This window comes from Hemitrygon akajei, unplaced genomic scaffold, assembly GCF_048418815.1.
Source record: "Hemitrygon akajei unplaced genomic scaffold, sHemAka1.3 Scf000130, whole genome shotgun sequence".
In the NCBI taxonomy this organism is placed as follows: Eukaryota; Metazoa; Chordata; class Chondrichthyes; order Myliobatiformes; family Dasyatidae; genus Hemitrygon; species Hemitrygon akajei.
In genome coordinates this window covers 1,572,950-1,587,463 of record NW_027332016.1, presented here as the reverse complement: position 1 = coordinate 1,587,463, position 14,514 = coordinate 1,572,950, and the positions used below count along the sequence as shown (strand labels likewise).

At 44.5% G+C, this 14,514-nt stretch overlaps 1 protein-coding gene across 1 annotated transcript in view; it reads left to right on the top strand.

The window, feature by feature from the left end:
- Window positions 1-13,931, top strand: part of LOC140723723 (uncharacterized) — a 32,280-nt gene extending 18,349 nt beyond the window's left edge. The window contains exon 2 of the mRNA XM_073038271.1: window positions 12,944-13,931. Within this exon, the coding sequence (XP_072894372.1) occupies window positions 12,944-13,729 (786 nt within the window). The 3' untranslated portion in view covers window positions 13,730-13,931. The remainder of the gene's footprint in view (window positions 1-12,943) is intronic.
- The last annotated feature ends 583 nt before the right edge of the window (window positions 13,932-14,514 follow it).

Genomic DNA, 14,514 nt, shown 5'->3' with positions numbered 1-14,514 from the left:
AGCAAAATTCAGCTTCATGCGAGCCGGATCAGTCGGATGCGTGCGAACGCAGCTTTCGTTGCCTCCGTTTTCTCAGCCTGGTCTCATGTATCTCAGTCTCTGCTATAACCACAAAGTGTTTCACTTTACAAATTCCGTTTCTTATGAAGAAGACTGCCGAATAAACACTAAAAACCCTGAAAACCTGGTACCTGAATAAACTCAGCATTAGCCATATCATACGCCATAGGCGCTTCGATTACTGGGGCCAGCTTTAATAGTAATTAGATATTATCTCGCTGGCCAAAGATAATTCCACCGCGGGCCTTGAGTTTGACATATATGCCATAGAGGACTTACAAAGAGGTTAGAGAGTATTTGTTATCGAGAGTGCAATGAAGATTCACCAGACTGATCCCTGGAGTGGTGGGGTCTGTAAATCCCCACCACAGAGGGCGGTGAAGACTCAGTGATCGTCCTCACATAAAACAGAGGCCGGCAGATGTGTGGAGACCGAAGGGATCGAGGAAATGAGGATCGTGCAGAAACATGTGGCTGATATGGGAGAGCAGCCATCATCTTGTTGATGGTTAGAGGGGCTGAATGGCCACAGATAGAAAAGAGCAGACAGATCGAATAGACCTGCGGGGTAATCTCAATACACAGAGGCAGTGAGTACCTGGATTAAGCTGATCAGTGTTTGCATCGTTGGTTATCTAGCTCGGGTTCAGTATCCTCACCGTGTTTGGAAATTCCCATTCACTGTCGTCTGTCTGTGAGCAGCTGGAAGTTAAAGAAACACTCAAGATGCTGGAGACGTGAAATCACATCAGAAATTGTTTGAAGCCATTCCGACACAGGGTGTTGGAGCTGAAACACTAACTTTGTTCGTCTCCACAGATGTTCTTCATCCATTGAGTGTTTCTTGTATTTGCAGGTTTTTTTTTAGAACGTTTCATTGGAATAATTTAAATCTCCTGCGAAATTGGACTGGTATAGGACGAACAATGTAATTCATTCTCTTACAGCAGAGAATCAGGGCTTTCAGCCCATCTGGTCTTTGCCATTCTCTGCCTGAGCCCAGCCATGTGCACCCAGAATCTAGATGTCAATACCTCTCTCATCCATGTACCCAGACAAACTTCTCCTCAATGCTGAAATTGAACCTGCATCCATGTTCGCATCACCTTCTGAGTGAAGTAAAAATCACAACGAACAGGGTTGTTGGAAAAGATCGGTTCAGAACACTCCTGTGTACCGGCTTCCAGAGAGAATACGCTTCTCACTCTACCAGCACCCTCTGCCTCTGTGGTCAGGTCATTTCAGTATCCACAAAGCCAAGTTCTCCTGGACCTCTGTTTCCTGCCACCCTGACCCGGACTAATTTGGGGAAAGTTATCAAAATTCTCACTAAAATCCAGTTTGTTCTTCTGCATGAATTTCAATAAATACTCCTGAATACCTGAAGTGCGGTGAGCAGTGAAAAGATAAGCACAGAATATATCGAAAAGTGAAAAAGACCAAAAAAATGAAGTTCCATTTGGACAAATAAATTGAAAAACGTGTGTGTGTGTGTGTGTGTGTGTGTGTGTGTGTGTGTGTGTGTGTGTGTGTGTGTGTGTGTGTGTGTGTGTGTGTGTGTGTGTGTGTGTGTGTGTGTGTGTGTGTGTGTGTGTGTGTGTGTGTGAGAGAGAGAGAGAGAGAGAGAGAGAGATCCTGTGAACGTATGTATTTTTGTGAGGGAGAAATTGACAGAAACATAGATGGAAGATAGAAAAATAGATAGATGGACAGAAGCACAGATAGACAGAGATATTTCCCCATTGCAGGAAAATTCACTGCTGTAACATGACAGAAAAAAAGAGATCGGTGTGGACAGAAACACCGGCATTGGACATCGTAGACCTCACTACACACATCGATGCTGTGAAACTCCATGGACAAGGTGGAGTGAACTGCCCGCTTACATGAGCAGAATATGTTGATTGCAGAGGGTCATTGTCTGGAAGGGCGGGACAAGAGGAACTGTATCGCTATTGCTCCACTGCCTTTTCTTACCAGATTACTCCCTCTCCAGCCCGTTACCTTTCATACTCACCGGGCTTCATCTGTCACTTTCCCCTCCCCATGATATTTTATTCTGGCGCCTTCCCCGTAACTTTCCAGAACTGAAGAAAGGTCTCGGCCCGATATGTCCACTGTTGATTAATTTCATAAATGCTGCTCGACCTGCTGAGTACCTCCAGCAATTTCTGTGTGTGTTTCTTTGGATTTCCAGCATCTACAGAAATCCACGTGTTTAGGATATTGAAATGTACATACCTTTTGAAAATTGGAAATGGATGGAGACACATGGATGAGTGAATCCATAAGACCATCAGATATAGGAGCAGAAGTAGGCCATTTGTCCCTTCGAGTCTGCTCCACCATTCAATAGTGAGCTGATCCAATTCTTCCAGTCATCTCCACTCCCCAGCCATCACCCCATACCCTTCAATGCCCTGGCTAATCAAGAACCTATCTATCTCTGCCTCAAATAAACCCAATGACTTGCCCTCCACGGCTGCTCGTAGCAACAAATTCCACAGATTCACCACCCTCTGACTAGAGTGATTTTTCCGCATCTCAGTTCTAAATGGATGTTCTTAAATTCTGAAGTCGTGCCCTCTTGTCCAAGAATCCCCTACCATGGGAAATTAATAAATCCCCTACCATGCAGATGATACTAAGGTAGGTGGTGTTGTGGATAATGAAGTAGGTTTTCAAAGCTTGCAGAGAGATTTAGGCCAGTTAGAAGAGTCGGCTGAATGATGACAGATGGAGTTTAATGCTAATAATTGTGAGGTGTTATATTTTGGTAGGAATAATCCAAATAGGACATACATTGTAAATGGTAGGGCATTGAGGAATGCAGTGGAACAGAGAGATCTAGGAATAATGGTGCATAGTTCCCTGAAGGTGGAATCTCATCTGGACAGGGGGGTGAGGAAAGCTTTTGGTATGCGGCCTTTATAAATCACAGCATTGAGTATAGGAGTTGTGATGTAATGTTAAAATTGTATAAGGCATTGGTAAGGCCGAATTTGGAGTATTGTGTACAGTTCTGGTCACCGATTATAGGAAAGATGTCAACAAAATAGAGAGAGTACAGAGAAGATTTACTAGAATGTTACCTGGGTTTCGGCACCTAAGTTACAGGGAAAGGTTGATCAAGTTACGTCTTTATTCTTTGGACTGTAGAAGGTTGAGGGGGACTTGATAGAGGTATTTAAAATTATGACGGGAATAGATCGGGTTGACATGGGTAGGCCTTTTCCATTGAGAGTACGGGAGAGTTGGGGGCAAAAATTTAAGGTTAACACTAGGGGAATTTCTTTACTCAGAGAGTGGTAGCTGTGTGGAACGAGCTTCCAGTAGAAGTGGTAGAGGCAGGTTCGGTATTGTCATTTAAAGTAAAATTGGATAGGTATATGGACAGGAAAGGAATGGAGGGTTATGTGCTGCGTGCGGGCCAGTGGGACTAGGTGAGAGTAAGCGTTTAGCATGGACTAGAAGGGCCAAGATGGCCTGTTTCTGTGCTGTAATTGTTATATGGTTATATGGTTATGGTTATTAACTTTACCATATCTAATCTGTTCAGGCCTTTTAACATTCAAAGTGTTAGTATAAATCCCCCTCATTCTCCTGAACTCCAGGGAATACAGCCCAAGTGTTGCCAGATATTCCTCATACGGTAACCCTCTCATTCCTGGAATAACTCTCCTGAATCTTCTCTGAACCCTCTCCAATGTCAGTATATCGTTTCTAAAATAAGGATCACAAAACCGCACACAGTACTCCAAGTGTGGTCTCCGGAGTGCCTTATAGAGCCTCAACATCAAATCCCTGCTCTTATATCCTATACGTTGAGTAATGAATGCCAACATTGCATTTGCTTTCTTCGCCACTGACTCAACCTGGAAGTTAACTTTAAGGGTATCCTGCACAAGGACTCCCAATTCCATTTGCCTCTCTGCATTTTGAAGGATCTCCCCATCTAAATAATACTCTGCCCGTTTATTTCTTCCACCAAGGTGCATGACCATCCATTTTCCAACTTTATATTTCATTTGCCATTTCTTTGCCCGTTCCCCGAAATTATCTGAGTCTCTCTGCAGTCTTTCTGTTTCCTAAACACTACCCGCTCCTCCACCTATCTTTGTATCATCGGCAATTTTAGCCACAAATCCATTAATGCTGTAGTCCAAATCATAGACATATATCGTAAAAAGTAGCGATCCCAAAACTGACCCCTGTGGAACTCCACTGGTAACTGGCAGCCAGACAGAATACGATACATTTATTCCCACTCTCTGTTTTCTGCTGACCTAGCAATGTTCAACCACGGTAGTAACTTCCTGTAATTCCATGACCTCTTATCCTGCTAAGCAGCCCCATGTGCGGCACCTTGTCAAAGGATTTCTGAAAATCCAAGTACACTATATCTATTTCATGTCTTTTGTCCACCTGGCTTTTAATTTCCTTTAAAATTTGCAGTAGGTTTCTCAGGCAGGGTTTTCCTTTCAGGAATCCATGCTGGCTTTGGCATCTCTTTGGCTTTGGCATGTGTCTCAGGTACTCCGTAATCTCATCCCTAAAAATCGATTCCAACAACTTCCCAAACCACTGATGTCAGGAATCCATGCTGGCTTTGGCATCTCTTGTCATGTGTCTCAGGTACTCCGTAATCTCATCCCTAAAAATCGCTTCCAACAACTTCCCAACCACTTTTGCCGGGCTAACAGGACTATAGCTTCCTTTCTTCTTCCTCCCTCCCTTCTTAAATTGCGGGTAACATTTGCAATTTACCAGTCATCTGGTACAATGCCAGAATCTGTCGTTTGCTGAAAGATCATCGTCAAGGCCTCTGCAGTCTCTCCAATTACTTCCTTCAGAACCCTAGGGTGCATTCCATCAGGTCCAGGAGATTTATCCACACTCAGACCATTATCTTCCTAAGCACCTCCTCAGTCATAATTGTCACTTCCCTGATACTCTTGAATGTCTGATATACTACAGACATCTTCCACTGTGAAGACTGATGCAAACTACTCATTCAGTTCCACTGCCATCTCTGCATTTCTCATTACAATATCTCCAGCATCATTCTGTATTGGTCCTATATCTACCCTTGACTCTCTTTTACATTTTGTATACTTAAAAAAGCTTTTAATATCCTCTTGGATATTAGTCCCATGCTTACTCGCATCATTCATCAGTTCCTTCTGAATGACCTTCCTAGATTTCTTCTGCAAGTTTTTAAAAGCCTGCAATCCTCTATCTTCCCATTAGCTCTGGCTTCCTTGTACACCGTCTTTTGCTTTTGCTTTGGCTCTGAATTCACTTGTTAGCCTTGCTCTTTTCAATGTTTTGGGTGATTTTCACTAATTTCAAAGGACTGTGCCTCAGACAGCTGGGCTGTTGCAATGCATCTCTAAAGTCTGACAGCAGAGTAAGGAGTGAATCTTCGATGGAGCAGAGTCAGAAACCAAAGAGTTGCCAGCCTGAGTCAGGGCTTTGGGGCTCCAGAAAGAGATGGGGCCTGGAGTTTACAAGGAGGAGGAAGATGAGGAATCAGACCAACAGGATGTCGTTACAAATGAAAGATCAGAAACATTTGGAAACTGGTTGATCGAAAAAAAGGTGGTTTATTTCTGCAAAATACTGGTGGAAATCAACAGATCAGGAAGCAAATGTGGAGAGGAATAAATAGACAACATTTAGGCCGAACCCCTTCAGCATGTCTGGACTGTGTACTCCTCTGCTTAACTGCTGCATGCATTGCAGAGTTCCTCCTGCATTTTATGTGTATGTGTCTACATTTCCAGCAACAGCAGAATCTCTTGTGTTTCATATCTGCATTTTTAAGAATATTCTACTTTGGCATTAAACGCGCAGAAAGTTTGCTGATATTAATTGTATTCATTATGGGGGCTGCTTTCTGTGTTAAAAGAGCTGCTGAGTTTTCTATACACCAAAAAATTGATATGGACATGTAACTGGTGCCTGCAGAAACCTTTAATGGCACCTTGATTACCCAGAAAGCGCTGCATTTGAAAAATTCGGCATCTTTGACGCCTGCGCTGAAGCCCGATTGAATGCGCAGGCGTCAAAGATGCCGATGTGCCCGAATGTTGCGCATGCGCAGTTCACAAAAGGCCTCGGAAACTCGGCGCAGGTAAGAACGATTTTCTGGGTCAGCCTTTACAATACCGACTGAGGGACAATTGCAGTGAGTCCAGTCACTCGACCCTCAATCCCGGCACAGTCCTGCTCTCGTCCCTCTTTCTCAGCCCCACGATCCTTATTCGGGCCCCGGGGAGCTTCCGGCTGATGAGGGAATGGGAACCGATGTGTCTCTCAGACAGAGCTGAGCTCCAGCTATCTAAATGTAAGGATTGGGAACTCGGAGATAGGGCACAACAATCTTTTACATCAGCTGTTGAGAAAATCACATTTGTTTTAACTCCAATCCCAAACAGGAGAAAATCTGCAGATGCTGGAAATCCAAGCAACACACACAAACTGCCGGCGGAACTCAGCATTAGTACTCTTTTCCATAGATGCTGCCTGGCCTGCTGAGTTCCTCCAGTATTTTGTCTGTGTTGCTTTGTTCCACCTCCTCCTGGTCTGAACTTTTCTGCCCGTGAGAACATGTTTTGATTCATTCTCTCTGGGAAGGTAATTATATCAAACAGCTTTTTGCCCTGGGCAACGATTAGCTTTCACATCACAAATGTGCCAGATGTCTCCAATGAGACAGACTACTGCCCTTCCCTTCAGATTCATTGGCATTGCCATCAATGAGTTCACCTAGGGGAGGGTTCGGGGAAATATTTATGTACAATACAGAAACTGGTATTATCTGTGTCTATTGTGGAGATGCAAAAGTTGCTGGAGAATTTACAAGTGGGAAAAAGTGGAGTGATACTTGGATATGTGACTTTTTGAAGTGTAATTTAGCAAGAAAACCACATATGGACAAAGTGCAAAAGCTCTGGTGAGAAAATCCTTCATTACCCGTTACAGGCCTGTTACATAGGTTGTGTGAGAGTGCAGGTGAACTTGATCAGACCCAGAGGAGATCAAAGTTCCTATCGACAGTGATTTGCTATCTGTTAAAATGAATACCTCTCTATATAAAATTCACTGTGCACATGTTGACACTGGATTAAAAAAATGCACAATACAGGCTTCATGTGCACACTGGTCATTAGAAATTAGAGGGGACATTGGTGGGAAGATGGGGCGACCTCCATTGTCCCTGTTGCCCTCACCTACAAGATGTGCATCCAGATGCAGCTTGTAACCCTGCACTTAAGGAGTTGGAGCTGGAAATGGATGAATTCCGGATCATCCAAGGAGTTGGAGGAGGTGATAGATATGATATGAAGAGAGGTGAGTTACACCCAAGGTGCAGGACACAGGAAACTGGGTGAGAGTCAGGAAGGGGAATGAGGTTAAACAGCCCTCACAGAGTACTCTTGTGGTCAACCCCACAACAACAGGTAGACCACTTTAGAAACTGGTTGGGGGGGTGGATTACCTGGCAGAGGTCATTCAAGGGGTTGATAGAGGATTTGTTAGTTAGGGGAACAGAACAAGAGGGGACTAATACCTTTGTGGTAAGGCTTACTACAGCTAGTGTCGGGGGAGGGGGGGCTGATGTGGTTAAAATAAGTTGTAAGGGGAATGGGAGCCAGAATGAGAGCACAGATAGTGGAAAGGGTGAATTGAATTGAATTTATTACATACATCCTTCATATACATGAGGAGTAGAAATCTGTTGGTTATGTCTCCATCTAAATGTGCAATGTGTAATTTGTAGTAATTCATAATAAATAGTTTGCACTTAGGACAGTCAATATAACATAGAAATCAATTAATCAGTCTGATGGGCTGGTGGAAGATGATGTCCTGGAGCCTGTTGGTCCTTTTGCTGTGGTACTGTTTCCTGGATGGTAGCAGCAGGAACAGTTTGTGGTTGTGGTGAATTGGGTCCCCAGTATCCTTTGGGCCCTTCTTCCTCAGTACAGCTGTTCACCCTCTCAACAGCAAAGGGATTTACCCTGTCTCCATTCCTTCTGTAATCCACAACCAGCTCTTTAGTTTATATGACATTGAGGGAGAGGTTGTTTTCTTGACACCAGACAGATGTTGTTCAGACCTGTTAATTTGTAACAGCTTCCCAATATTTTTTGCTCTATTATTTACCCTCTCTTTAGCTTTTATGTTGGGTTTGGCTTCTCATTTCAGCCATGGTTGTGTCCTCCTGCCATTCTAATGCTTCACTGGGATGTATCTACCGTGCACCTCCCGAATTGTTCCCGGAAACTCCAGCCATTGCTGCTCCATCGACATTCCTACCAGTTTCCCCTTCCAATCAATTTTGTCCAGCTTCTCTGTCATAGAAACCTGGAGAAGTTCAGTGCAGAAACAGACCATTTGTCCATCTAGACAATGCTGAAAACATTTAGGCTGTCTGATGCAATGACCTGCACTGGGATGATAGCACTCCATACCCCTACCATCCAGCTGCCTATCCAAACTTCACTTAAATGGTGAAATCGAGCTCACATGCACCAGTGCTGGCATCTCATTCCACACTCTCACAGTCGATTCAGTGAAGAGCTTTCCCACATGTTCCCATTAAATTTTCACCTTCCTCACTTACCCATGACCTCTGGTTGTCATCCCACCCAACCTCAGTGGAAAAAACCTGCTGCATTTACCCTATCTGTACCTTCATAATTTTGCATACTTCCAACAAATCCTCAAAACAATGTATAGTTTCCTTGTTTATGCTTAGAGCCTTGTTTAGGTGCATAAGATGATGAGGGGCATTGATCATGTGGATAGTCAGAGGCTTTTCCCAGGGCTGAAATGGCTAACAGGAGGGGGCATAATTTTAAGGCGCTTGGAAATAGATACCGAGGGAAAGTCAGGGGTAAGTTTTTGCATAGAGAGTGGTGTGTGGGTGGAATGCACTGCCAGCAGCGGTGGTCGAGGCAGATACAGTAGGGTCTTTAAACAGCCTCTTAGACAGGTACATGGAGCTTAGAAAATAGAGGGCTCTGCGCTAGGGAAACTCTAGGCAGTTTCTAGAGTAAGTTGCATGGTTGGCACAACATTGTGGGCTGAATGGTTTGGAATATGCTGTGGATTTCAATGTTCTATGTTGAACAGTGAAATAACTTTGGCTATCCTACAACCCTCTGATAACCACCCTCCCCCAACCCCACGTTCACTAAGGATGATTTGGTTATCTCTGCTAGGGGCCCGACAATTTCTGCACTTGCCTCCTGTAGGGTCCGAGGGAGCACCATGTCATGTCCTTTTCCACACTCCCATAGACCCTGTGTCCATCTCCTGAGTAAATAGAGATGAAAACATATTTAAGATCTCCCCATCTGGTTTGGTTCCATACGTGGATTGCCATTCTGGTCTTCCAGAGGATCAACTTTGTGCCTTGCAATCCTTTTGCTCTTAATCTATCTCTGGAATCCCTGAGGATTATCCTTCACCTTTTTTGCAATAGCAACCTCATGTCTTCTTTTAGCCATCCTGATTTATATCTTATTTGTTCTCTGGCATTTTTTATACTCGATAAGAACCTACCTGCCTATCCCTGTTATACAACTCCATTTTGTGCTTCACCAGGATCTCAATATTTCTTGAAATCCAAGGTTCCCTACAGTTTCTATCGTTACCTTTTATTCTGAGAAGCACATACCCACTTTGCACTTCCAAAATTTCACTTTGAAGGCCTGCCATTTACCAAGCACACCTTTGCCATAAAGGAGCCTGTCCCAGTCCACAGTTGCCAGATCCTAGTGTCATAATTCCAGGTGTTGATCCATGCCCTGAACACATCTGCCTTTCCTATCATGCTCCTTGCATTGAGATATACAGGGTTCAGCATATTCACTGCACCATGCTCAATGTTTTTCATTCCTGACCTTGTCTGAGGTCTGAACAACACCTGTCTCCACAACACCTCCACTATCTGTTCTGTTATTCAGGCATCCATTCCCCCTGAGATGTTAGTTTAACCCCCCCCTTACCCCCACCCCCCACCATGCAGCTCTATCACCCCTTTGGCTTTCATCTCCCAGATCAATAAAAAGGAGGTGCATACAGGCAGATAGGAACAAATGGGCTACTTATGAGATACAGGAAATTCAAGTGAACACTGATGAAAGAAGGCATGAGGCTGCCCCAGCAGACAAGGTGAAGGAGAATCCTCAGGGATTCTGCAGATATGTTAAGTGCAAAAAGATTGCAAGGAACAAAATTAATCCTCTGCAGGATCAGAATGGTAATCCATATGAGGAGACAAAGTAGATGGGGGAGATTTTTTCTACATTCGTATTTACTCAGGAGGTGGACACAGAGTCTGCAGAAGTGAGGCAAAGCAGCATCAACTTCATGGACACTGTACAGATTACAGAGGTGGAGGTGTTTGCTGTCCTAAGGCAAATTACCATGGGTAAATCCCCAGGGCCTAACAAGTTGTTCCCCGGGAATCGGCGGAAGATAAGTGCAGAAATTGTTGGGGCCCAAGCACAGATATTTAAATTGTCCTTAGTAACCGGTGAGGCACTGGAGAATTGGAGGACAACCAATGTTGTTCCGCTGTTCAAGAAAGGCTCTGAAAATAAACTAAGAAATTGTACATTGGTGAGCTTGACATCAGTAGGGAGAAAGTTATTGGAACGTATGTGCAGGAACCGGATACATAAGTATTTGGATAGATGTGGACTGATTAAGGATAGAGAGCATGTCTTTGTGCATGGTAGGTCATGTCTAACCAATAATAGAGTTTCTTGTTGAAGTTATCAGGAAAGTGGATGAAGGCAAGGCAGTGGATGTCGTCTACATGGACTTTAGCAAGGCTCTTGACAAAGTCTCACATTGGAGGTTAGTCAAGAAGTTTCAGACATTCAGCATTCAAGATGAGATAGTAAATTGGATCAGACACTGTCTTTGGGAGAAGCTAGAGTGTGGTAGCAGATGGTTGCCTATCTGAATGGAGGCCTGTGACTAGTGGTGTGCCAGAGGGATCAGTGCTGGATCTGTTGTTGTTAGTCATCTATATCAGTAATCTGGATGTTAACATGGTCAGCTGGATCAGCAAATTTGTGGATGAAACCAAGATTGGGGTGTAGTGGACAGCGAGGAAGACTATCATGGCTTACAGTGTGATCTGGACCAGGTGGAAAGATGGTTTGAGAAATGGAAAATGGAATTTAATGAAGACAAGTGCGAGAAGTTGCACTTTGGTAGGACCTACCGGGGTAGGTCTTAGACAGTGACTGGTTGGGCATGGAGGAGTGTTGTAGAGGAAAGGAATCTGGGAATACAGGTCTATATCTCACTGAAAGTGGTGTCACAGTTTGATAGGGACGGAATGAAAGATTTTTGTCACATTGGCCTTCATAAACCAAAGTACTGAGTACAGCAGATGGATGTCATGTTGGCTTTGTACAAGACATCGGTGAGACCTAATTTGGAGTATTGTGTGCAGTTTTGGTCTCCAATCTACAGGAAAGATGTAAAAGAGGTTGAAAGAGTTCAGAGAAAATTCACAAGGATGTTGCCAGGTCTGGAGGACTTGGGTTGTAAGAAGAGATTGAACAGGTCAGTACTTTATTCCTTGGAAGGTCGAAGATTAAGGGGAGATTTGATGGAGTTTTACCACAATTATGAGGGTAAAAGGCAGGTTAAATTCAAGCTGGCTTTTTCCACTGAGATGGGGTGGGACTAAAACCAGAGGCCATTGGTTAAGGGTGAAAGGTGAAAGATTAAGGGGGACATGAGGGGAAACTTCTTCACGCAGACTGTCATGCCGGTGAGGAATGAACAAACAGCCCAACAGGTGCATGCGAGCTCATTTTCAACATCTAAGAGGTTTGTGTAGGTACTTGGATGGTAGGTGTACGTGAGTAGACAGTTTAAATAGTTCAACACCTAGATGGGCCAAAGGGCCTGTTTCTGTGTTGTACTTTTCCATGTCTATGACAAGAACCTTAAATAATAATAACATTCACTTGAATTCCTTTTAACAGCTGTGCAGACCAACCATACATCTGAGTAGGAGATACTTACATGGTGTTAAAACTGTGGCACTTTAAATTAACAGTACATAAAAGAAAATCCCAGCTGTACATCAACAAAGGGTATTTGCGTAAGAGTATTTCAGTTACTGTGGGGCCAGGCACCCATACAGCTCAGTGGGAGCAGGGAATAATACCAGTGGAGAGAGTCAACTGAGCCAGGTCACAGATTGGAGACGGCAGAAATGCCCCGTTCTTACAGAGACAGGAAGAGCATCAGGGAATTTGATGGTCATTCCAGATACCAGCACTGTGCCCAGTCAGAAGATGATTTCTCTCTCCAACTTGGGTTGAACCTCACTGTAACAGATCACACGTTAGCAACTGAAGTGATCTCATCTGTAATGTTGTCTTTCATCCATTGATGGGATTTTGTAAATCTTTTTACAGGTTAGAAATTTGAAGGAATTCGTCTACGGGAATCTCAAACACAACACGCCAGTTTTGCTGTCTCTGTCCAGATATTTAAGAAGTGGAGCAAGGGATTCATTCTACCAGCCTTCCTGCTCAGATTGTGGGCAGGGATTCACTCTGTCATCTGACCGACTGGCATGCACGTCATTTTACACGGGAGAGGAGGTTCACCTGCTCAGACAGTGGGAATGGACTCAGTCGGTCGTTTCAACTGAAGGTACATCAGCGAGTTCACACTGGGACAAAGCTATTTCACCTGTTCTGTGTGTGAGAAGGTATTCAGTCGGTCTTCTCACCTGTGGACACACCAGTCAGTTCACACTGGCCAGAGGCTGGTCATCTGCTGAATTTGTGGGGAAGGATTAACTCGATCATCTGTCCTAATGACTCACCAGCGAGTTCACACTGGGAAGAGGCTGTTCACCTGCTCAGACTGTGGGAAGGGATTCATGTTCTCATCTAAACTGAAGATACATCAGCGAGTTCACACTGGAGAGAGGCCATTCACCTGCTCAGACTGTGGGAAGGGATTCACTCAGTCATCTGGACTAGTGATACACCTCCGAGTTCACACTGGAGAGAGACCGTTCACCTGCTCAGACTGTGGGAAGAGATTTACTGGGTCATTTGATCTGCAGGTACACCAGCGAGTTCACACGGGGGAGAGACCGTTCACCTGTTCTGACTGTGGGAAGGGATTCCATGGATCATCCGACCTTCATAGACACCAGCGATTTCACACTGGGGAGAAGCCGATCACTTGCCCAGTCTGTGGGATAGGATTCACTTTATTATCTGGCCTACGGAGACACCAATCAGTTCACACTGGGGAGAGGCCGTTCACCTGCTCAGTCTGTGGGAAGACATTCAGTCAGTCATTTGACCTACAAAGTCACCAACGAGTTCACACTGGTGAGAGGCCATTCACCTGCTCAGACTGTGGGAAGACATTCACTCAGTCATCCCACCTACAGAGACACCAGCGAGTTCACACTGGGGAGAGGCCATTTACCTGCTCAGATTGTGGGAAGACATTCACTCAATCATCCCACCTACAGAGTCACCAGAGAGTTCACACTGGGGAGAGGCCGTTCACCTGTAGTAAATGTGGGAAGGGATTCACTCAGTTATCTAACCTTGTGACACACTACCGGGTTCACACTGGGAGAAAATTTCAATAACCTGCATGCTGGATATTTGTCCATCACCATTGCTGAATGCAATTTTGAGAGTGACTGTCGGTGCTGAACTCTGCAATTATTGCTGCTGCTCACCACACCCAGTTCTGCACCCTGGTCACTGGGCATGGGAGGAGTTTCTTCTGCTGTACATTCACCTTTAATGGGACTGGATCTGAGACAAATAAATTAGTTCTATTTTGAACTTTGTCATCGGTACTTAGTGAATTTATAACACACCTAGTGTACAGTAGAGCGTCAACTCAGGCCAGCTGATCCTGCCAATGATTCAGTTCCATGACGGTCCATTTAAATCCTCCCCTGTTGTTCATCTCTCGATCTCCCTGTGGTGATCGGCTCCAAACAGTCACCACTCTGTGGGTGAAGAGGTTTCCCTCGAATTTCCTGCAGACTGGAGAAGTCGAGTTGACTGCAGTTCTGTCTGAGATTAACTACCAATGACATTCTCCATCAGCCCAGAGATTAGAGGGCTGAAGGAGAATGTCATTGGTAGTTAATCTCCTTATTCACAGCTCATTTCCACATTATGGGTCATTTTCCGTGCTTCTAAAGGGTTATTTGAAAACACACTGTCCTCTAAAGACTGAAAGCAGAATGGGAAACCGTCAGTTGGATGTGCAACGCAGCAGAGTTAGAAACCAGAGGTGGGTCTGCACAGGGCATAGTTTGGGGCTCTGGACGATGGTCGGGGTAAAAACTTATGATGAGGAGAAGGGAATCAGCAGCGGGACGTGGCTACTACAGAGTGGAAACATTTGGAAGCTGAT